General features: G+C 42.3%; 1 protein-coding gene across 3 annotated transcripts in view; it reads left to right on the top strand.

The window, feature by feature from the left end:
- Positions 1 to 11726, top strand: part of ABTB3 (ankyrin repeat and BTB domain containing 3) — a 174576-nt gene extending 162850 nt beyond the window's left edge. For 2 of the 3 annotated variants that reach the window (XM_075754074.1, XM_075754091.1), the window contains 6 exons: positions 844 to 949; positions 1756 to 1858; positions 3582 to 3663; positions 4665 to 4733; positions 7819 to 7932; positions 11418 to 11726. In XM_075754074.1, the coding sequence (XP_075610189.1) occupies positions 844 to 949; positions 1756 to 1858; positions 3582 to 3663; positions 4665 to 4733; positions 7819 to 7932; positions 11418 to 11627 (684 nt within the window). In that variant the 3' untranslated portion in view covers positions 11628 to 11726. The remainder of the gene's footprint in view (positions 1 to 843; positions 950 to 1755; positions 1859 to 3581; positions 3664 to 4664; positions 4734 to 7818; positions 7933 to 11417) is intronic. The other variant, XM_075754080.1, reaches the window with a different exon arrangement.
- Positions 11727 to 22345: the final 10619 nt, after the last annotated feature.

Here is a 22345-nt window from a genome sequence, read left to right as displayed (position 1 = left end):
TCTAGACCTGCTCCGGTTACCAGCAAAGAGTGGGATAAAATTTGCCACAGCTTTTAAATCCTGTTTTCAGCTGTGATTTAGGTAGCTAAGCACTAAATCTATTTCACTATCCTTGCAGCTTAGGCGTACAAATACTCAAGTTGCTTAGGCGCTTGGGAAAGCGTCCTGTGAGTGCCTTGCTCCCAGAGTCTGGGCAGAAGTGGGTAAGGCCAGGGACCAGTCCTGGTTTGGTGAAGGTCTGTTGGCTTCCTCAGACAGTGGTGCCCAGGCCAGTGCCAGCGGTGTAAGAGCACATTGATGAAACGTTTGAGATTGAGGAGATCTGGGGACAGGCTGTGATGCTTCAGTCACTCTGCAAGGGAGGGTCTGTTTGTGAGACTGTTGTGCTTAGGAAATGTATGGCAGGCTGTGCAGCTGCATCTGTCTGTAGCTCTGGGTTTCTAAAAATGTGACCAATGACCATTTTCTAAAGAGCAACAAAAAGTCATTTTCCATTACAGTAAGTTTGTAAATGAAATGAAATCGCTTTTGTAAAGGAGCTTTGTTTCTAAGGAGGGGACAGGGCCTATGGAATTTGTTGAGAAAAGATGACCTCTGGTCCAAGGAGAAGACTTTCCATTTTACCTGATTCCTACAGGAGACTTAGCAAATGATTAAATGAGAATTGCAGTTTCTAACAAATAATGATAATCCTCAGCCCTGATTTTTAATAAAGCTTCAGCAATCACATTTTTCAGCTTCAAAACAAGCAACTCTCGAGAATAACGTGATGTCTCCCTTTGCATACTGATCTTACATTGCAAACTAAGCTTATATTGCATATATTTCTTTTCTTTTGCTTAGAATGAAGTGATCAGCCAGCAACTGTCCGTCATTTTCACTCATTGCTATGGACCCTACCCTATTCCAAAGCTGGTTGAAATTAAGCGCAAGCAGACCTCTCGCCTAGGTAAGCGTGACTTGAAGATACTCATTGGTTCTCTAGGGAGAGCTGTGGGAAGTCTGCATCACAGGCTGGGCACTTGGGGGGGCACAAGTCAGAGAAAAAACTGGATTTGAAAGGCAGAAATACAAAAAGGAAGGGCCTCAAACTTAGCCTGACCTGCAACTCCCACTGAAATCAGGAGGATCATCAGGTGCGTTAGAGTGGGACCATAAATCTGCAAAGGTTTGTCTGTGTTGCTAATTAGGCTGGGATCTGAGCCCGGGGCCAGGAGCCAAACGTCTGTCCGCATCTCAAACCACCGTGGCTGGCTGTGCATGGTGCTGTGGTGGCACAGCCCTCCCAGCCCTGCTGACAGAGCCCAGGCTGGTTTAGTGTCACCTAGAGGAGACCCCAGCAGTTTTCCAGGACCCTCTTGCCCTTGGCACAAAGGCTTGCCCGCAGAGGGAGAGGGGCGTAATAGGGTATAAATGAACGCAGGGCCCTCCAGCGTCTGTTCAGCTGCAGTTTGCTTTAGGCAGCAGAGCTGAGAGGCTGTGCCAGCTCCACACAGCGGGGAGGGCTGGCTGTCATCTCAGCAAAGGTCCTCATGGACTTCAAAGCTTTGAATTCCTTTTGTCTGAACTCCACGTGGCTGTCTGGGGGGCTTCTGTCTCAGGCTGTCCAAAATAGCTTTATGAGCTTTACTCATTAAAAACAATATCCTTTTACGCTATTCTCTTCTTTTGTCAAAACAGGAAAATATGCTGTACGTTCATGACCTCTTCCAAATGAAAGTTATTGGGTTTTTTTTTTTCTTTTTGTGATTCTAGATCCCCATTTTCTTAACAACAAAGAGATGTCAGATGTTACATTTCTGGTGGAAGGAAGACCATTTTATGCACATAGAGTGTTGCTATTTACTGCATCACCAAGGTAAAATATAGAGACATTTCTGGTTTTTAACAAAAATAGAATTTGGTTTTGTGGTTTTGCTTTTTCTTTTTTTTTTTCCTCTGCTGTTAAGATTCTTTGAGGGATAATGGCCCAATCTTAGTTTTTTTTCTAAGCAGACCATCTCAACAGCTTGTTTCTGGTTGATCTGCAGGATGTTTAACAAGTGCTCCCATCACTTTCTTCCCACCCAGTAAATGATCCATGCTTCTGGCCACGCATCTGACTTCATTCCACTGAGGCACATTTGCATGGAGCTCGCTGCTGCATCCTGCTCTTAATCATAGAGGAGTCTTGATATTTTGATTCTTAATAATAATTTATCCCGTGAGTGGCTAAATCATGCCTTGCATTAGTGTTGGCAGTCTCCAGGAAAAACAAGCTACTATCACACAATTCATTGACAGAATTTGACATTTTTTAAATAAAATTAAGTAACTATGAAACTTACTGTATCCAAAGGCAGTATTTATAGGCTGTTCCCTGTGCTCAGAAGGCTGAACGTGGGTTACCGAGCTCAACTCAACCTTAAAAAGTTGCTCACAAACCTTATTTGTATACAGCTTTATAATTAAAGATGTGCTTTTGAACAAATTAGCTAGTCCTCCATAAGGGCTTATTTCAAGATGTGGCAAGGACAAACCACTGAGTTTGGGTGGTTTGAGCAATGTGGGAACTGATGCTACACATGCTGCCAACCCACAGCACAAAGAGATTTGCATAAAGCAACTGCAGTATCTGACCCTGCCTTCAATTAAGGAATGGACATTTTGGTTTAGAGCATATTGGTGGAGGTACAAACACATTCCAAACCAGCTTTAAACCTACTAAATTGTGTTCATAGTAGAGTTTGACACTAGCAAAAGCAAATCAGTCGTTACCTGTGTTGTAGTTAACAAGATGCAGTCGTGACATGGAAAAGGTCAACACCCAGCAAATGCTGGTCTCGATAGATAAGCCAAGCTTTGCACTACTGCTAGGAGGTCAGATGAATTATGAAAAAGAGGAAGTAGAAGGGTCGATGTTCCTGACAGTACATTTCCCATTTTCACCTTCTGATCAAATGAAAATACCTAGTCTGAGAAATAGATTGCTACATATGTATATGTCTCTCATAAATCTGCAATTATTAACTTAGACTATGGTTTTTTTTCTGAAACTTGTGTCTGAATTTCAGGTTTTGATAATCAGAGAACAGCAACCTATCCAGTTTTCTCTCCTGCCTCTTTTTACATAATTGTATTGAGCTTGCAAAGAAGCATTAAAAGTCTTAGTGTAGTTGTTTTGTTCCAAAAAAATTTTTTTAAAACAGCGTAATGGACATAGGCCAAATTTCAAAAAGAAAGTGTGCAGGTTTTAAATGTTGCAAGTCTTCCTAAAAGATCGTGTTGCCTCCAAGGAAAAAAAAAAAAAAGAAAAAATATTTTGGTTTTGTAATATGCTTCATCACAGTATCTGAATTTCCTATGTCCATTTTATTCTATTGTGATATTAAATGTATTCTTCCAAAATTTCAAATTGAAATCTCCTAAAAGAGAGGCTTCTTCCTTTTGATTTGAACTTTATTTTATGTCAGTGTCTAAATCTTGACATTCTTTGGTGATAAATCCATTCATTTTAGTGTACTGTTTTTGCAAGAGCTGATGCTGTACTTTTTCATGGAGATAATTGGGCTGGTATTTCAATCTTGCTCCTTTTTATTTAGGTTTAAAGCATTGCTGTCTAGCAAGCCCTCATCTGATAGTACTTGTATTGAGATCAACTATGTGAAGTACCCCATCTTTCAGGTAAAGTCAGTTCTCACATTGAATTTGAATGGAACATGTAATAGGAACATCGTACATGCCCTGTCCAAATTAGTACGCACGTACACATAGCTCAGAGCAGTGATTTCATGAGCACAGGCTTCATCTCCATTCATACACTAAGCTGCAGGGTGCTATTGATTGCAAATGTCGTGCCTGACCAGATCCAGTAACATGCATTTCACTTATACGGGGTACGCAGACAAAGCAGTGCATGTCAAGGTAAAGCACTTGATCCTTTTTTCCCTTGTTGCCTCTTTCTGTATTTAATGGACAGGCTTGGAAGAGACACAGTTTATTCCCTTCCTTAGCAGTATTGTTCAATCCATTTTTTTGCCATGAAAACACTGAGCTTGCTTTCTGTATCAGTAGCGTATACATGTATATGCTTCCTTTTATTTCAATCAGAGCTCAGACAGTTCCATGTACCAACCGTTACCGCTGCAGATAATTGCCAGCTGCCTACAATAACTTTAGGCTTGCTGGAAGCTCACTGCAGAGGGATCTTAGCTGGCTCCTATTACAGTGCAAAGGCTCCCCCACTCTTTCTCATTGTCCGTGCATGCCCACACACAGCTGGGTGAAGGTGGGGGTGCCATTGCCAGGGAAGGAATAAGGGAATAATCATTATATATGCTGTATTTTCCTGAATCGATGATGTACTTAACATACTGGGAAATACATTGAAAATTCAGAATGAATTGCTCAGCTTCCTGCAAACTGTTTGGAGCTCATCAAAAAGTCCAGACAATGTGGCTGGTGAGGGTTGAGATGTTAGACAACCTGTGAGAAGGAAACATTGAACTGTGCAGAGAGAGAGAGTAACCAAACATATTTTGAAATCAGGAGGTTTGGGGCAGTTTTATCTACAAATCCTTGGTGGTGTTGGAGAGTCTGGGGTATTGCCTGCAATCTTTACATCACCCTCTGTTCCCTGATTTCTTGGATTGCATTTCATAAACACTCCCTTTGTTTTATTGCAGCTGGTTATGCAGTATCTTTATTATGGAGGTGCAGAGTCACTCCTGATTAAAAATAATGAAATTATGGAGGTAAGAGACATTTATCTTAATTGCAGTGGGAGCAATGCTAAGTGATCTGTGTACCGTTCACCCAAGGGCACGTGGCCATTGGGCAAGACATAAGCACTCCTGTAAAAGCCAGCAGCGCCTCACCCGGAGTGCCCAGTCCTGTGGGAGACACTCAGTCTCCTTCTCTGCCAGTTGCCCGTTACAGTAACTTTTGCCAGTATGAAGAAAGAGGAGAAAAATTATGATCATCAAAAAAAAGTATCTGAAATAAAAATATCTAGTTAGATGCTTTGAGAGGCTTTTCTAGGAAATGCAAAGGTGATGTTACCAAAATGTGGAAGCAACTCCTGGCAGCATAGTGTACCATCCTCCCTCTCTCTCAGCCTGATAGGTGAGGTGCTCTGCTCCAGCTGGGCCGATTGGCTTCCCTCTGCCACACTCTTACTTTTGGTTTATTAGCTCAGACTTACATGTCCAGACCTATCTCAGCACCATAAAAGCATCCAGTTTGGTTCCTCACTCGGGAGAATTCTTGGGCATGTACCTGGCTTTAACCATGAGAGAAATCCCACTGAAGTCACAGTTCAGTTCAGTTTCAAGCATGTGACTATCAAATTTTCTGAATAAAACCTTAAGCTGCTCCCTGAGATACAGAGATTTCTTTGCCCCTTTCTCACTGGATGTAAAACTTCCAGTGCTGTTGTGCCCATTTGTGAAAGCCAAACCAAGCTAACTGGAGCTGACTGAGCCTTCAGTGTGGCCACACGTCCACAACCTGTATGGATGTTAAGTGATCCTCTTCCAAATACCGTGTGCTGCCATTGCCAGCTATGATCAGCCTAATGACTCCAACTATTTAGAACTAAGAGTTACCTGAGCAAATTCTTCGTAGTCATTCAGGGAGTTTTTCTGTTGACGATCACCAAATTATGGCAGCCAAAAAGAATATAGGACAGTAAATACTAAAATCAGAGCTACTTCAACAGCTGGTAATCATCAGTGTACAGATTATATATAGTCTGCCACCATGATGTTTTATTCTTGCCTACATTAGTCTTGTCTCTGTGATGCTACTGTCTGGGGCATCCACACTAGGCTTAGCTTTTACCAAAGTACTGCTAACCAGAAATTGGGAGTGACTCTTCTTCGTGATATGAGTGGCCAGGGTGAATCAATTCTGATGGGTACAGGGACATCTGTACCAACCCTGCTGGTAGCCAGAGGATGCAACTGGTCGGGACTGAAATTACCACTCTCCAGGCCAGGCAGTGGATTTTAACTAAGCATACCCACATTGCCTTTCTGAGCTTCATAGGAGAAGGTCACTGATTATCTGTTTCACTCATAGCTTTGAAGGAAGCTCCTGAATTTCTCTAACCCTTTCCAAAATAAGGAATCTTAGACTAGGCAGTGGAATGGCTTTATAGAGATGCATGTGTTATCCCCTAGGCTGTTAAAAAGCTTGTGCTGCAGTTCAGCTGGCTGCTTGCTCTACTTTTGTGACATCTCAAAACTTCTGTGACTCAAGAATGTATGACTGATTGATTGATCTGTTGATAACGGATCTGGCTACGGTTCCTCACAGTTTAAAGTAATTACAAACCAGCACGTGACTGTTTAAGCCACAGAGGCAGCTGGAATAGGATTTGGCTTTATCTTTCAAAACTGCATTTAGCAACTTGCCTTATTACAAATATGATAACAAGAAGCACCAGAAATACTCCACAGAAATCTTTGCTGCAATTCATAATTGGGGCCAGCTGACTGCTATCACATCGGCACTGCAGATTTCCAGCACTTGGATTTATTTATGGGATTAAAGCAGAGCTTGAGCAGACTGCATAGGAGAAGTCAGAATAATGTCATGGAAGTTTCAGGGTTTTGTTCACCAGTGCTCCTAGCAAGAGCATGAGAACCCTTTTGGAATTCACAGGATAGCTTTTTGTCACACAGTCCTAGGTGATAAGGGCCGTATAAATACACTTGAACAGCTTGGCCTAAGATACGTGGCAGGGTTAGAGCAAGGTGTCAAGCACTGAAGAACCCCAACCTCTTCCTAAACCAGAGCAGAGAGCCAGAGGCAATGACCTACCATGGAAAGACAGAAAATGAAATTCCTTTTCCCTGCTGTAAAAGGACAGAGAGGGGGCAATAGGGGAAATCTTAGTCTTACTGAAATCAGTTAGAGAATTCAAAATTTAAGCCATTTTCACCCCACAGGCTTCAGGTCATGCCCACAGTGTACAGTGGCATGCAGAGATCCCAAGGCAGTGCCAGCCCAGGTAGAATATCCCTAGGGTGGATGCAGGGCCAAAGAGGGAGGTCAGCTTGAGTCCTGATGGCAGGAGAGCTGTGGTAGCACAGCAATACCGACACATGGCACTAACATGAGTGTTAACTAGGCAGTGCCTTGCACCAAGCTGGTTCCCACCTTTGGATTGTATCCTGCTGTGCACCCACTCCTTGGAGTAACATGGAGCCAGACAGTGTTTCGATGCCTGTGGCCTAGACATGACCTTACTGCTGTTCACAAGCTAGATACGACTCCCTTTCCTTAAGCCTGCTGAGGTGACGGATTTGAGGTTTATTGCCTCTCCAGATTTTTAAGACTGCCCAGGGTGGTCATCATCGTCTGGTTTGAATTCCTCTATACTCTTGGTCCTGGCCCTTCTGCTGACATCCCCACATCCAGCCCAGGTGCTCTGTTTCAGCCAGAGCTTGGGGAGCAGTTGAACCGGAACCCTTTTTTCCTGGAATGTAATTGCAGATCCCTTCTTGCAGAGTCATGTTTGCAAAGTGACCAAAGACTCTCCAAGCTGCCATTTCCTTTTTCTCTCTCACACATACCCCACCCCATTCCAAAGTCAGCTCCTGGATCTGAGTAGCCTGTGGTGGCCTCTCTGTATCCAGCTTCCCACAGAGTGATCTAGAGGGGACTGCAAAGGGTTGAAGCAACCAAGCAACCTTCTCATTTTGACTGTTTGTCAGTACTTTCATGCTAACTGAAGCAGAGGCAGAGAAAAAAAATATAATAGTAAAGAAGCAAGCTCTGATTCTGTATTGCTCAGCTGTTTTGACTATTTTTTCCTTGCCTTTTTTTTTTTAGCTTCTCTCTGCTGCTAAATTTTTCCAGCTTGAAGCTTTACAACGACACTGTGAGATCATTTGCGCAAAAAGCATTAATACAGAAAACTGCGTGGATATTTATAATCATGCCAAGGTAAAAATAACCACATATGCTTGCATGTTATGTATCCGTTGTCATACTCGTGGGTCAGTTTTATGATAAATAGTGATACGTATGCTTAGTATGTTTGTTATGTACTTAAGTTTTGTCATTTATTTACTGGGACTGAGTGGCTAATAGGTACCAAGTATAGTGACAGTCCTAAATCATGTAGCATGAGAGCATTGGTGGCAACTTCTCACCCCCTTCCCTAAGCAGTTCAAACTCAATTTGAGTGTATCACCGTGTGGCAGACCTATCCCTTATGATGGCAACCCAAACTGCTGAGTTATTCAACAGGAATCACTGAAGTGCATAAGACACCTCTCTTTCACCTTCCAAGCTGCATTTTCCCATTACAGTTTCCTTTTTCCTCCTGAAGCCCACTGGGGTGATGTACTCAGTGCTGGTGACAGCTTGTCAATATATAAAAATGCCATGTTGTCAAAGTGCAATGTCTCAGAGCCATGCAAGGATAGTAATGAGAATTTTATGTCTTGGAGAGGAGAGATTCACAGCTTCTTATTGGAATCAAATTATTTACTTAGCTTGTGAGGAGGCCTAAGTCATTAGGCATAAAAGCATGGCATTTTTTTGACCTAGAAAACCTATTTTCGCTCATTAATGGAGGTGGTTGCCACATAGATTAGTTTCAGTTTTTCTCCTCTTGTGTGCTTAGTAGTTAGACTTCCACTTGGAAGATGGAAATGATACACAAATAATTGCAATTAAATATTTTTAAAGCATTCTTTAGATGATTTTTTTTTCCTATAACTTACATGGTCCATATGAAAGATAAAATGGTGCAGCATGTCCTGGAAGTTTGATTGAACAGAGTAATCCTGCAGATTACTCCAAACCCCTGCAGATCTGACTGCCATTCCCATCATCAGGTATTTCCTACAGAGAGTAGTAATGTTAGGTCTTGTTGAACAGATAACACACAATCAGTGTTTGAAATAGCATGAAGTTCCACCTAAAAATGAATAAGAAATGAGGTATATCTGCAGGTCCACTTACTGTAACAGGAAAAAAAAATCAGCAATGCTGGAATCTTTTGAAAAATATTTATTTTCTAGCTCATGTGGGAACTTCTCGATTTGTATTACAGTTACTAAAAGTAAAATGAATAATTTTGTTTTAAAATTACATGTTTTCTTTGAATTGTGAAATGTGTCTGTTATTTACGTACTGATTGAAGAAGGTTCTTACACGGAGCTTTAGACCTGTCTGAGGGACTGGCACACTGCTGATGCTGGGACTGAACAAACCCAGTGGCTAAATCCAGCTCCTTGTTTGCCTGTAAGGGCCCCAGGCTGCATCTTCCAGTGGAGGCAGCGGAAATGGTGTACTTGAGAGGCTTTTATGGCCACGGTCATGTTTCCACTGACGTGGTTAGTGCATTGCAGAGATAGCCAAGCTAGCTGTGAATGAAGTCTTGACTTCTGGAATTAGTTAAGCCACATCCCCCTACAGCTCTGCATGGGCTTATTTACCCTGCTTCCAGTAAATTTACCAGGGCTCAGCTTCATACTGCGATAGCCAGAAGGTTTCCAGGACCTTAACTCACAAATTCAAAGCTACTTCAGATACTTTTCTATTACGCTGTCAGCAATGCAGAGAAGATACTCTGTCTTTTTGTTCCTGGTCTGTGTGATGTGCAGGTGATTAATAATATGAGCACAGATCATTCTGCCGTGAGTGCTCCTGTCACACAGTAGCTTCGTTTGTTTGTTATGTGAATACGAGATAATGCTGTGTGGTGGAAGAGGCCAGATGGTCCTGAGGAGCCAGGGGAGCTCACAAGCAGTTCGAGCACAGCTTGCCAGCCAAACGTCTGCCTTTCCCTGTTGCTCTCTGAAGTATGGAAGAAGCTGGTGTTAGGCCGCAGTGAGGATGGGAATAAGGTGAGCAAGCACTGAAGCCAGGAACCACCATGTCAGTCAGGAGCAGGTTTTGAGTAACTTGCTCCTGTTGTAGGTACCATTTCTAGTCCTTGCTACTTTGCAAGCTCAGCTGCACCTGCAGGAACTCAGGCGACGCTGAGACATGCCTTTATAGATGGGGATGTGTGAGCAGGTTGGCCCAGAGACACATGGATCACAGTCTTTGTCATCATGATTGAGAAAGATATAATTTGGTGGAAGCATAGCATGAAGTGAGCACAGATTTGGAAAGCTATTTGTGGTGAGGGCCTTGGTGTAGAACAATGTTTTTAGTATGTAAAAGGACCTGTAGGAACAAGAGATTGAGACCCTTGGTTAAAGAGATGAAGTAGTGGTAGGAAGGTGAAACTGTGGATTTGGTCACATTTACAATTTCAAAGCTGAATTGAGAGTATTAAAATCATCTGTGGCATCCCTATGGGCTTTCCATTCTTAAAATTGCAACATAGAATCACAGAACCAAAGAACACCAGGTTGGAAGGGACCTCAAGGATCATCTGGTCCAACCTTTCCTCGCAAAAGCTCCGTCTAGACAAAAACAACATCTAGACAAGATGGCCCAGCACCCTGTCAAGCTGAATCTGAAAAGTGCCCAAAGTTGGGGAATCCACCACTTCCCCGGTGAGATCATTCCAATGGCTGATTGGTCTCATTGTGAAAAATTTTCCTCGTGTCCAATCGGAATCTCCCCAATAGTAACTTGCACCCATTACCCCCATCCTTTCCATGTGACTCCTTGTAAAAAGGGAGTCTCCATCTTCTTTGTAGTCACCCTTTAAGTACTGGAACGTGGTGATGAGGTCTCCCCTGAGCCTTCTTTTCTCAAGGCTGAACAAACCCAGTTCTCCACCTATAGTGGAATATCACTTTTTGTTTGACCACAGGATCTAGCCAGTGTGTGATAACCAGTACAGGTCACCCATCAAATGACCGAGATGGGTCATCTAAGGTTTGCTTACACATTTTCACTCATGCGGTTAAGGTTTGCTCACACATTACTGTATCCCTGCCTATTACCATGACACAGTGTCCAACGTAAGGAACTGACAGCCCCAAACCACATGGTCTACAAGCCTCCATTTCTCCTCCAAAGATTCCTCAAAGCATGAAACTTTACACAACAGGTTTCCGCAGTCATACGTCCCATCATTGCTAAGGATGGCCTTCATGAAACTTGGTCTGTAGTATGTTTTCCCAAATGTGTAGTTTTAGGGTGTAACTTCTAGCATGAAATCATGGGTCAGGTGAACTCTGTGGTGAAACTCCCACCAATTTCCAAGGGAGCAAAGTTTCAGCCCCTGGAAGTTTGTTTCCTTAACAAACCAGGGCCTTATGACATGGAATTGTTACCAGAATCATCAGCATAAAATAATGTTTGATTAACTCCTTCCCCTCCACACATACATATCTGTAAGCATTACTGTGCCTGTCTGAAATGCTTAGCTTGTGTATTTGTGTGCGGCTCTTATGCACTGTATTTCCTGAGCAGGTTTTATCAGAATGGTTATCTTTCTCTAATTTCACTTCTTGTAGTTTCTCGGAGTCACAGAACTATCTTCCTATTGTGAAGGCTACTTTCTAAAAAACATGATGGTCCTCATTGAAAACGAAGCTTTCAAACAGCTGTTGTATGACAAGAACGGAGAAACGTCTGGTCAAAATGTACTACAGGACTTACAGAGGACGTTGGCCACAAGGATTCAGTCAATTCATTTGTCATCTTCAAAGGGCTCCATTGTGTAAAGCTGAGGAAGACGGTAACCCTCTAATAAAGACCCTGCAAGTTAAGTCTGCTGTTGCAGTTGCTTAAACCTGTTGCAGTTGCTTAAATGACTACAAAAATATAATTAAAGAAATTCTACTTTGCATCCAAATAGTTCTGTGTTGGCCGAAGGTGCTACGCTTGGGCTGTGGCCCCATTTGGATGAGGAATACAGAAAAAAAAGCTCCTCTGTTTTTTTGAGCAAACAGGGTACAAGAGTATCCAGTGAATCGCTGTTGTAATCAAATTCTGAACTCACATACGTGGTCGTGGAGCTTGATGCCAACAAAAGCCAGAACTCACATCAGTGAACAGCAGAAGCCCCTGCCTGAGCGGTGGTGCCGGGGAACACCCAAATTGACCGATTAATCATTTAAGGCGGATTTGTTCCAGTGTTACACATTTAAGAACTATATCTATCCTGGAGTCCATTATCTCATGCATTTAAGAAATGTAAGAACTGTTATTGCTGCCGAGCAAAGATCAACTGTATTAGAGAGTGGGTAAGACTGTTACAGCTGAGGAAATATACTGGCAGATTTTTAGGGGTGGGAACTTTTTAAATTGTTCATAAAAAATAATGGGGTGGCCTTGTAGTTTAAAAACTATTTCTTAAGCTTAAAATTTCATTTTTGACAGACCTGTGTTTGAGAATCTATGTAACATGTTTTGTTTTTTTAAATGGTAAAATGTACATTGTGTAAACATACATATGATCAAGTTTTGCTTGTATTCTTTCCTAGGGTGGTATAATCTTGCCTAACAGGCTATGGTTACACCAAAGAGGTACATTACCCAAACTATCTCTAATACAGTAGTTGGGGGGGGGGGGCAGGAGAACTGCATGCTACTCGTGATTTGGGGTTAAAAACAATGACAAACTCAACATGCATTTGCATGGTAACTGTACCTGTGAAATGTTACGTTCGTGCTTTGTTTCGCCGAGACAAATGCAATGTTACTTCTTGTCAACCTTCATTTGTGAAATTAGCATATTTTTTTATTTGGTGCGATTGGTTGTGATATGATACCCCTGGAGACCCTTCCCGAGATGCTGATTTCTGTTTGTTACAGTGAAGGGATGATAACAGATCTTTACTTCAGTAATGTGTCGATACTTTGCTACTGGCCAGAGATTGTGTCCGAGTTAGACTTTTTTAAATTATAATTAAATATGTACTATAGAATGATTTCTCACTGTATCCTGAGAATGTATAGGTTATCTATAATGCAGGGTTTGGGTGGGGTGGGATGGGGGTGTGTGATTTAATGTCAAAGCTTTGTTTATTTTGCAGCATATTGTTAGCAAGACAAATCTGCTACGTGCCACAACATTCCTGATGCTCTGTCTCTGAAAATCACAGCAAGAAGTGGGCAAGGATGTTGCCTTCTCCATGGCAAAGTGACATTAATGTATTTATTTTCTAGTATGCCGTTCAGAAACTGTGCCCAGTTCATAGACTTTAGAAGTTTTATTTTGACAGTGCATGTTAACCTCTTGTTCTTTTGTTGAAGTATCTACGTTGGGTGTTCTTCCATGTTGATAGCTTTTGGCATGCTCAGAGAACACAGTTTTGGCTTTAGTTATCAACACGGTAGGAAGCTGTTTAATGACTCCGAGGTGTAAATCCTCCTGTGTGCTTGGTCTTTTAAAGCCTCTACAGTTTCTGCAACAAATTACAAAAATGTCTAAATGGCCACTGATGTCACAGAGACACAGCATGTCAGTCAGTTGGACTACTTTTTTTATCTGTGTAGTAGATGTGCACACAAGATGTTGTCTGGAACATTTAGGTAATGGCAACTTCTGTGTGAATGTTGCGATCTTAGAGAAGCAAGATCATGGTTGATGCAACAGCAACACACAGGCGTGCTTGTCATTTGGTGTGCCTCCTCATCCATGGAAACCCATCCTTCCGTGCCAATGATAACTGGATAGGAGCAGACCTCACCCTGCAGATTCCTGGTTTAAAATAGCAAAATTTTTCAAACAATAATCATGATACTAAAATTCTTCCCGTGGGTACATGTGTAGTACCCAACAAAGTCGTCAGGAGTTGCATTTGCATATATCCATAGGCAAAATAGCTTTTTCTGGGAAGCAGGCCCGCAGGTATACTTGTGGATAGGCAGTCTGGCATCTAATGCTGTAATGCTAGCCATGGGTGTTGTGCTCCTGTTTCTAGCTCAAATACTAACTGTGCTTCGGTAAGGGGGTGTAGAGTCCTGTCTGCAGAGGCTGCCTCTGGAAGGAGATGTCTTTTGAGCATTTGTAGGAACCTGCCTGCAAATCATTAGGAAGGAAACACTGATAACTCTGTGCTAGTCATTCTTCTGATGAGTTGAGAGTATCTGGCAATGTTTACTGGTTTTCTTTTAAAGGGCTCAGTATGTCCTTCAGTGGCTGTACGCGAACTGAGTGGCCACCGTGTTTGGGCACTCAAAGGCAAACGCGAGACAAAGGCTCTAGCGACAGAGTGCAGCTGCCTCCAAACACACTGCCCAAGTCTGCCAGCAGAGCTGTGTCAGGCCACGCATCCGCATGTCCCGTTGCTCCTTCGGGAGCTTGTCAGTCTGGATGGCTGAGCATGACAGAAAGTGTGGCACCCACCGCTGCCGTGAGATCTGCTTTGCTGGTGCCTAGCAAATGCTAGAGAGAACAAGCCCCAAAAAGCTATTGTCGAAAGCAGTTACAGGAAGGGATTGTGGCTGTTGATTTATAAGGGAATAACTTTTTCCCTTCAAAACACTGGTAATCCCAAAGTTACAGATGTATAGCTGAAAGGAACCTTAAAGAAAAAAAAAAGAAATCATGATTTTCAATCTTTTTCAACCTGTGACCCCCGTCACTTCTGCCAGCAGAAGAGCCAGCCTCTGTGTAACCCTGGCATTCATTTCTCCTGGAAGTAGTCAGCAGACCTTTGTGGATCCACAGACCAGTGTATGAAAAGCCATTTTAGTCCACCTCTCCTGCTGTGAGCCTGGGTGAGGTCTAGCTGAACCACACCAGACAATGTGCAGCTTGCAGGCACTTGAAACACCCAGTGATGGACATCCATGATCTTCACCCTCATAATCGGAAGGTTTTCCTAAGAGATTATTTGGAATTTCTTTACTGTAAATCAAGCCACTTGTCCTTTAAGCCCTGATTGACGGGAAAAACAGATGATCTTACAAGATCATTCTATGTATGAGAGGAATTATCCTACTTTCCTCACTAGTTCCTTTGCTAGTATTTTCTAGGTCTCTGATTTTTGCTGTCATTCCCCTCATGAGACCCCGGTTTCCCCAAAATGCAGTACTCCAGCAGGGGTTTTACAGAGTGACAAGCAAAGCAGAGTAACTGTCTCCTGTGGTTTATGTGAAGCATATCAGAAAATACATCCTGGAATATTTTCTACAAGAACATCCCATGGCTGCCTTTGATCTAGTCCGTCTTCTGTTATCATTCCTGGGTGATTTGCTGCTGCTTTCCCATGAGTTCCCATTTTTATTTGCGCATTTGTTTACTACACCTTCCGAAGTATTACACTTTCAACTTGTCTTTATTAAATTTGTTCTGCTTTAATCGGGACAATTTCCTCACTTCATCAAGATCTGTTGCAATTCTGGTCCTGTCTTGTAGCCCGTTTCATAATCTCCAAGCGTTATTATACGTGGCTTCATGCATGGATTCTTCATTCCATTAATCTGGGGCTGGGGGGGAAGGGCTCTGTTGTCGATTTAATCTAAAAAGCAGTGTGAGTTTCAGTGGGTGCCCATGAATACCATCCCTATCAGATAAGGCTCTTTCCAGCAGAGCATTTTATTAGCATTTTTTAGAGGGATGGTGTTATCATCTTAGAAAATAAAAAGTCTTCTGCTTCTTTAGTCTTTTGTATGAGTTGCAATAATTTACAAATTTTGAGGGAAAATATTGCCTCCAATCTAGGTAAAATGGAAAAAAATACAACATCCTTAGAAAAACTTGTGATTTTCTTTCTCTTTTTTTTTTTTTTTTAAATCATAACTTTCCAGCCTGTAATGAGCGAAGGACTGTTTTGGTTCCTTTCCATCTGTCTTTTTTTATACTAATCCACTGCTGTAATATTTGAGGACTTACAGGCATCCTGCCCCTGCCTCACAGCAGATCTTTCCTTCTACCTCTCTACAAGGTCCTCCCTTAGTTTCCAGAATATCCTCACATTTCCACTTTGCCTCACGCCCTGCCAGTTTCCACACTTCCCAGTTTTTTTACTCGAGAGCCCTGCTGGATACCTTCTCAAGCCCAGAAAGGGCATCTGTGTTCTCCTGAATCAGCAATTTTCCAATAATTGGCTTGAGAGCTGGGAAAAGAAAAGGATGGGGAATGTAGGAGAGCAAAGGTTTTGGACATCACAGAGGAAGGGTGGTATTCTTTTCACGACAAATGTCAGCACTGTCTGCTTATTTCTGAGATTTTGCCCTGATCTATTCCTTACGCCTGCTGTCCTCTAAACACAGCTGGTAGCCAGATGCTCTCCGTTCTGGAAAAGGGCCAGCTTTCTGAAGGCTAAGACTTTTTTATTTTTTTTTTTCCCCCAGCTAAAAGTTTGCCTGCTTGGTCTCAGCTTTGGAGTAGATTTGTGTAAATGTCTATTAAAGACAGAGGAAACATCTTTAAAGAGGTGTGAAGGCTTAGTAGCCAGGCTCCTATTGGCACTAATGAGAGCTGCTTGCTGAATCCTCCACATGCTGCTTTTGACACCGAGCCTTTTTGTATTGAATATCCGCTGGCTTCATACCAAATGTTGCACAAGTCCAGGATGGGCTGCAACGTGTGGTGTGCTGGGGGCTTTCGGAAATTCTAGTTTTGTTTCAGAGCGTAGCGTGACGTGCTGCTCTTTGAAGATTAAAAGAAAAAGGGAAATCCTCAGTTTGTACTGAAATAAACTGCTCTGAGGTGGCGCGGTGAGAAAAAGGGCATCTCTTCTTCCCCCTCGTACCTGTCTAGAATCAGAGGAGGGTTCTGTTGGGGCGTGTAACGCAGCTAGGTCTGTGGGGACTCTGGCATGCAGGACCCTGTTTAAGTGGGGGGTTTATGTTCAAGAAAAATGCAGGTGATGTTAAAGTTCATGCATCCGCATACTCAAGGCAAGGCTTAGGCCTTGAGAAAAAACCATTCCTAGTACTCTTGTCTATGGGTTAAATCCTAGGAGAAGCTGAGAACCTGCAGAACTCGTTGAAGTTGGTTGCAGGTATGCAGTGTCCCTCAGGAGCTGGCTCTGTCTTAAAAATACTGCTGAAAGATGACATCCTGAAGCCTGCATTCACTAAAGCTGCCTCTGAAGTCAGTGAATGATTATTTTTTTTTATGAATGAGAGTTTGTTTGACAAAGCATCTTTCATGTGAGGCTCTGCAAGTGCTTTACAGAAATGAAGGGCCTGATGTTGCTTTCATCCTTTGGCCCAGAGATACTGAAATATATAAGTATTAAAAAAGCTGCTTAGGATTTGTCCTAATATTTAATAAACTAGCTTGCAGAAAGTTCACTTTGAAATAGCACTCCAATAATATCTGAAACCCCATAGACAAGAACATCGCTAATTTTAGATGTCTGCCTATAAGCACAACATTTATGTCTCTTAACTCGCAACGCTTCCAATCACATCTTCCATACATTTATAACAAAATTAATGTTTTGTTATTTTTTAAACTTGTTACTTATTTTGAGGTAAGACCCGTTATCTTCAGTGGGTGAAAACTGAGGCTGCCCGCTCTGACCAGATTATCGCATTCCAGTAGAATTGCAGCTGACCTACCAGCTAGGACTAGCCTCCAAGGGCAAAAAATAGCAAAGCCAAGTTTTCAGCTGTGAGTCAATGATCCGTGAGTTCAGTGAGACCGCTGCTGAAAACATTACGAATGCAGTGCCCAAAGCAGAAGGAAAATCTGGAAACCCACAGAAGCTAATGGGCATTTGTCAGCTGCCTCCAGTGAGCCTCAGAGCCGGGGAAGCAAGCTCAGCATGGATAGGAGGGGGGTATTCCGTTTCTTTTTCTTGCCATTAAACTGTCATTCTTTCAGCTTGTTCGAGGCTTCTTGCATGGAACAGCCATGGATGGCTTAGTGTGTATTTATCTTAGGCGCATACAGAGGGCTCAAAACGTGGTATCTCAGGTTCTTAAGTCAGTAGTCTCAGTAGATGATGCTTTTTGTGCTTTGCTTGGCTTGCTTGGCACTAAAACACCCAGGAGACATGGCAGGAGATTACAAAAGAGGTTGCATTGGCTGGGTAGGTTAAATTCTACAAACATCTTGTGGTTTGCAAGCTATGTTGTTTAGTTGGCTAAATCTGTCCACCTGATTGTATGTGATGTACCAGAACAGCAATTTTCAGGTTTGTTTTCCTTTGGAGAGGCATTTGTCATCCTCCTTTGAGCTTACAGTTTTGTTCTTTCATCCTGCAGAGGTGATGACACTGCGTGAACGGGCATGCTTAGATTAGGCACAGGTTTCTGTCCCTGGTGGATGGCATGCTAATGAAGAGGTCTTGGTAAGGGAAGAGGATTAGGTACAAGAATTTGAATGTCTAACCCCAGATCTTTGCCTTGGATTCCAGAGGTACGGTGTTCCCTATTTCCTGCTCCATTTTTTCTCCAACTTGGAGTTTCCATGAAATCAAAGAGGAGAGGAGGAGGAAGCAGCCCCATCTCCCACCCCTTGCTCAGCATCCCCAAGCAGCCCATTTGGCTCTGGTCTCTTCAGTGTTCACACAGACGGTTTGCTCGGTCCCACTGCTCAGATGTGGCCGTGGAGCTCGAGCATTTGGTAGCATTTCTTTGTCCTTATAAATATCTCCACTGCTGCAGCTGCAAGAGCAAATTTGCCTGAACCCTTTTGTGCGTGGTTAACTTTGGTCTTTCCACTCCCCATTATCTCTGCTGCTGTGTTTTCATTAAAACTTCCATTACTCGGCTTTACCCAGCACAGTGAGAGGCAATCTTGTTTCTTATTGCCTTTCTAAAGCAAACAAAGACAAAGAAAAAAACCTCTCTGAAATATCCAATCAGAAATCATTCATGGTTTAAAATAAGCCACATTAGAAAATGGAGATGCTCAAACACAACAAAAAAAGACAGCCACTTCAGAAAAAGCGAATGCGTTAGGAGATCATTTTAATTAATTAAGGTCAAAGCCTTAACACCTCATATGTTCTGGCAGGGACGGATTAACATTGTTCAAAACATCTGGACTTGTTCAAGCTACAGGTTCAAGAGAGTCCAGCCTTACCCTTTCCTTTTCCCTTTCCCAGCAGCGGATAAATTGGCTATGCTATAGCTTACTGCGTGAGAGGCTTTCAAATGAGCCTTTCCAAAGTCTGGTTCTCTGTTCTGCGTAGCTTTTATGGAGCTCGCAGCACATCTGCGGGCTGAGATTTGCTCCTGAGCATGGTCAAAAGCCCCCTGCACCCCAGCACTGGCTGTGCCTCACTGAGGCAGAAGGTTGGAAGGAGCACAGGAAGCCCCTGGAGCCTCATCGGGGTGAAAGCTGCTTCCCCAGAATCCAACCACTCACTTGATCAAATACACCGCTTAAGCTGCTCAAGCCTGGGTAGGCCACTGGTAGACAAATTCATGACAGTCAGTTCAGTACCTTGGGAACTGATTTTTGCCTTGCAATTATTGAGATGGTGATTAACTGTGCCATTTGGGGACGTGGTAAAATGTGCAGTCTTCCTTGGGGTGTGAGTTCATGGTTATCCGTTGAAGAATACAAGGACTAAAGGAAAGTAAGAAAGAGCTTTTTGACCTTATGTTCCCAGCTAAATTCCAATTAATACTAGAAAAACTTGACCTATCTAAGTCCCGTCAGTACATTTTGACCAGTATGTTGCTTCCTGTCCATATTTCTCTTGAGTGTCGCGGCTGCTGTACAGCCACATGCACTGTACCAGTGGGGAACAGGAGGTGCCTGAGCGTTATGCGTACAATAAATAAGTAAATCCCACTCTCTGCAATGCAGGACATTCCTTCGACTGATCTCTTCAGCATTATGTGGAAGGTTGAATAATGCATCTCTGCTGTTTACAGCCCCAAGATAAGGTCAATGCTCTTTTTCCCCACACTGTCTTCACTGCCAACTACCACACAGCAGAGGGATCTGGATCCTGAACTTTTTGAATTGTAATGAAGAGCGGCAGAAAAATAACACAGGAAATATAACTCTTTCACCACCACCCCAAGTAACAGGTGGGCTACCAGTATGTCCTTCAGTCCCACTCATCTGAAAGCTTGTTGTAAATCCATTTGTGCATTAGTTATCCTCAGAGCAGGCTGTTGATTAGGTTGAAGTCTGGAAAGCATCTTAACTCATTCAGGACAGAAATGGCATTGTAAAATAATTTGTTCTATGTCATCTGAGCTGTGCATTTTCTACTTCGTTGTGGGTTTTGGTGTTGTGTTGATTGGGGTTTTTTAATTGGGAAGAAAAGGTTAAGCATATGTAATGCTTTGGATTTTCTGTCCATAGTTATCTTTGTGTGTTTGTATGTGAGAGAGAGAGAGAATGGACGGTAAATAGATCTACGGGATATGTTATGAGGCGTGAAATCATGTTTGTAATGAGATTTCTTGTTAATGGCAGTCAGCCTTCCTTGATGCTAAGCATTAATGCAATATCCATTAGCGCAGCTGAACCTCCCTTCGCTCCACTTTCCCGAATGGGTTTCACTTTGTACCTAGTTTAGCATTTATAAATATTTGATACAGGTTCAAGTAATTTACATGTTAAACGATGGATATATGATTGTTCTAGGAAAAATACAAGTTAAGATTCTACTATAACATCATTCACACGCCAAACATGAAAGCATGGTGAAATTTGCCCCATTAAAGTGGCTGGAAGCCTTTTCATTGATTTTTCTAGTCTGTGGATTAGGTGTGTTTTCCATCTGTCTTTCACACCATGTCACCTTTGAAGTCTTTGCACATCAGGCACTTTCCAAGCCGAATGTATATCTGTAATTAGAAAGCACAATCTTGATCTCTAAATGGGGAATCCTTCCTCTGTCATCCGCTTCTGAAGGGCTGGGTTTGTATCTTCGTGTTTGCCTTTGAAAACAACGGCTAAATGGGCAAATCCCAGTGCGAACATCCTGGAAAGACAGAATAGCTAGCACTGTCTGTGGGACAACTCTTTGCTTCCTTCCTCCCTCTTCACATCCACTCCCACTCGTCCCTGAGATGTCTTTGAACTTAAAGCTAGAAAAGAAAAATTAAAACAAGAGCAAGGCATGTGCTAGAAATAAGATGGTTTCTAGAACAGTGCACAACTATCTAGTTAATCTTGATTTTTTGCAGGTTTTTGGCAGACTCCTAATTTGTGTAGTATTAACCCAGGAACGGTTATGATTGGTTTGCATGTGTTATGATAGGAATTTGGGTTTGGTTTTTTCCTAGCAGAGCAGGGGGGTTTTGCTGCCATCCATTGTTGAGGTTTTATGGGAAGGTTTCACTTCACTTATATTAAGAAGCAAATGAAAGATCACACAACCCAACAGCAATCATCAACAAACACAGAGGTATTGTCCTCCATCCCACAGATGTAGCTCACATACTAGTTTGTGGCTTTACGGGCGTGTTTGAGGTCATCTACAATCAACAACACAGGTGAAACTTTTCTTCCCCTTTCCTTACCCATTTATGAATGTTCAACCTCTAAAATAGCAGAGGGTCAGAGTACAGGCAATAGCGTGGCAGATGTTTTTCAACAGAGAAAGAGTATAGCTAAGAATTACAAATGTTTCTGGAACCAAATATTTTTCCTCAAAAAGGCAGATAGCCATCTGTAGCTCGTTCGAAGATGTCAGTCTCTTAGATGCTTTTGAAAATTGCCTGTTTCATGCTGTTAATGTTCCAGAGCAAACCGTTCCACTGAAGACACTAACTGAGGGCATGCTGAAACGAGTCAGAAGGGAATGTATTAAAAAGGGAGGAGCTCAGCCATAATTTGAAGTGGCAGCTTTTGTCCACTGTGTCCACAACTTGAATGTTATTTTAAAATATGTGTTTGTATTTAATTTCTTTTGATTTTTTTTTTTAATTACTGGTTTTAAAATGAGCATTTTCCCTTGAGTATAATGTATTCAGTCAGCAAAATCAGAAACCTTTATGTGTTCTATCACATAATTAGGTCTTTAGCATGAATGTAGGGAAAACTCTGAAAGCATCTTATCTGAGTGCACCTTTGGTTATCTTAAACCCCATGCTGTCTGATCCTGATCCTTTTAAAATCTCCAATGAGATTATGATTCATTTGTCATTGCTAGATGTCATTTTGTTAACACTGTACAAAGGCATGTGAAACCTGCCGGTTGTTTTTTTGTTATTGTATTACTCTGAAAAAGAGAAAAAGTAACGAGATCTTTGTTTCTGTGAAATACTCCCCTTAGCTTTAGAGGACATGTGCAAAGCCTCTGCTCTGAATGCCTTGTTACCATCAAGTTACAAAATGGAGGAAAATGGTATTAGAGAAGGATTTTTGAGAAACTTAACTCCAGTGGTGCGGAACATGCACTTGTTAAAGTCTGCTCGCACTCTCTCTCTGTCTCTCTCTCATGAAGTCAGTGGGAATCTTTAATGGGAGTTACTGCAAGGCTGTATGGGTTTTTAATGCACTAGCAGATACAATTTCCCATCTAGTCATCTGCACGGTTGTGGTTGGTACACCATAAAGGCT

Source organism: Balearica regulorum, chromosome 1, assembly GCF_011004875.1.
Source record: "Balearica regulorum gibbericeps isolate bBalReg1 chromosome 1, bBalReg1.pri, whole genome shotgun sequence".
In the NCBI taxonomy this organism is placed as follows: Eukaryota; Metazoa; Chordata; class Aves; order Gruiformes; family Gruidae; genus Balearica; species Balearica regulorum.
Note: the sequence above shows the minus strand (reverse complement) of the source record. Positions and strands in the feature narration are given on the sequence as shown.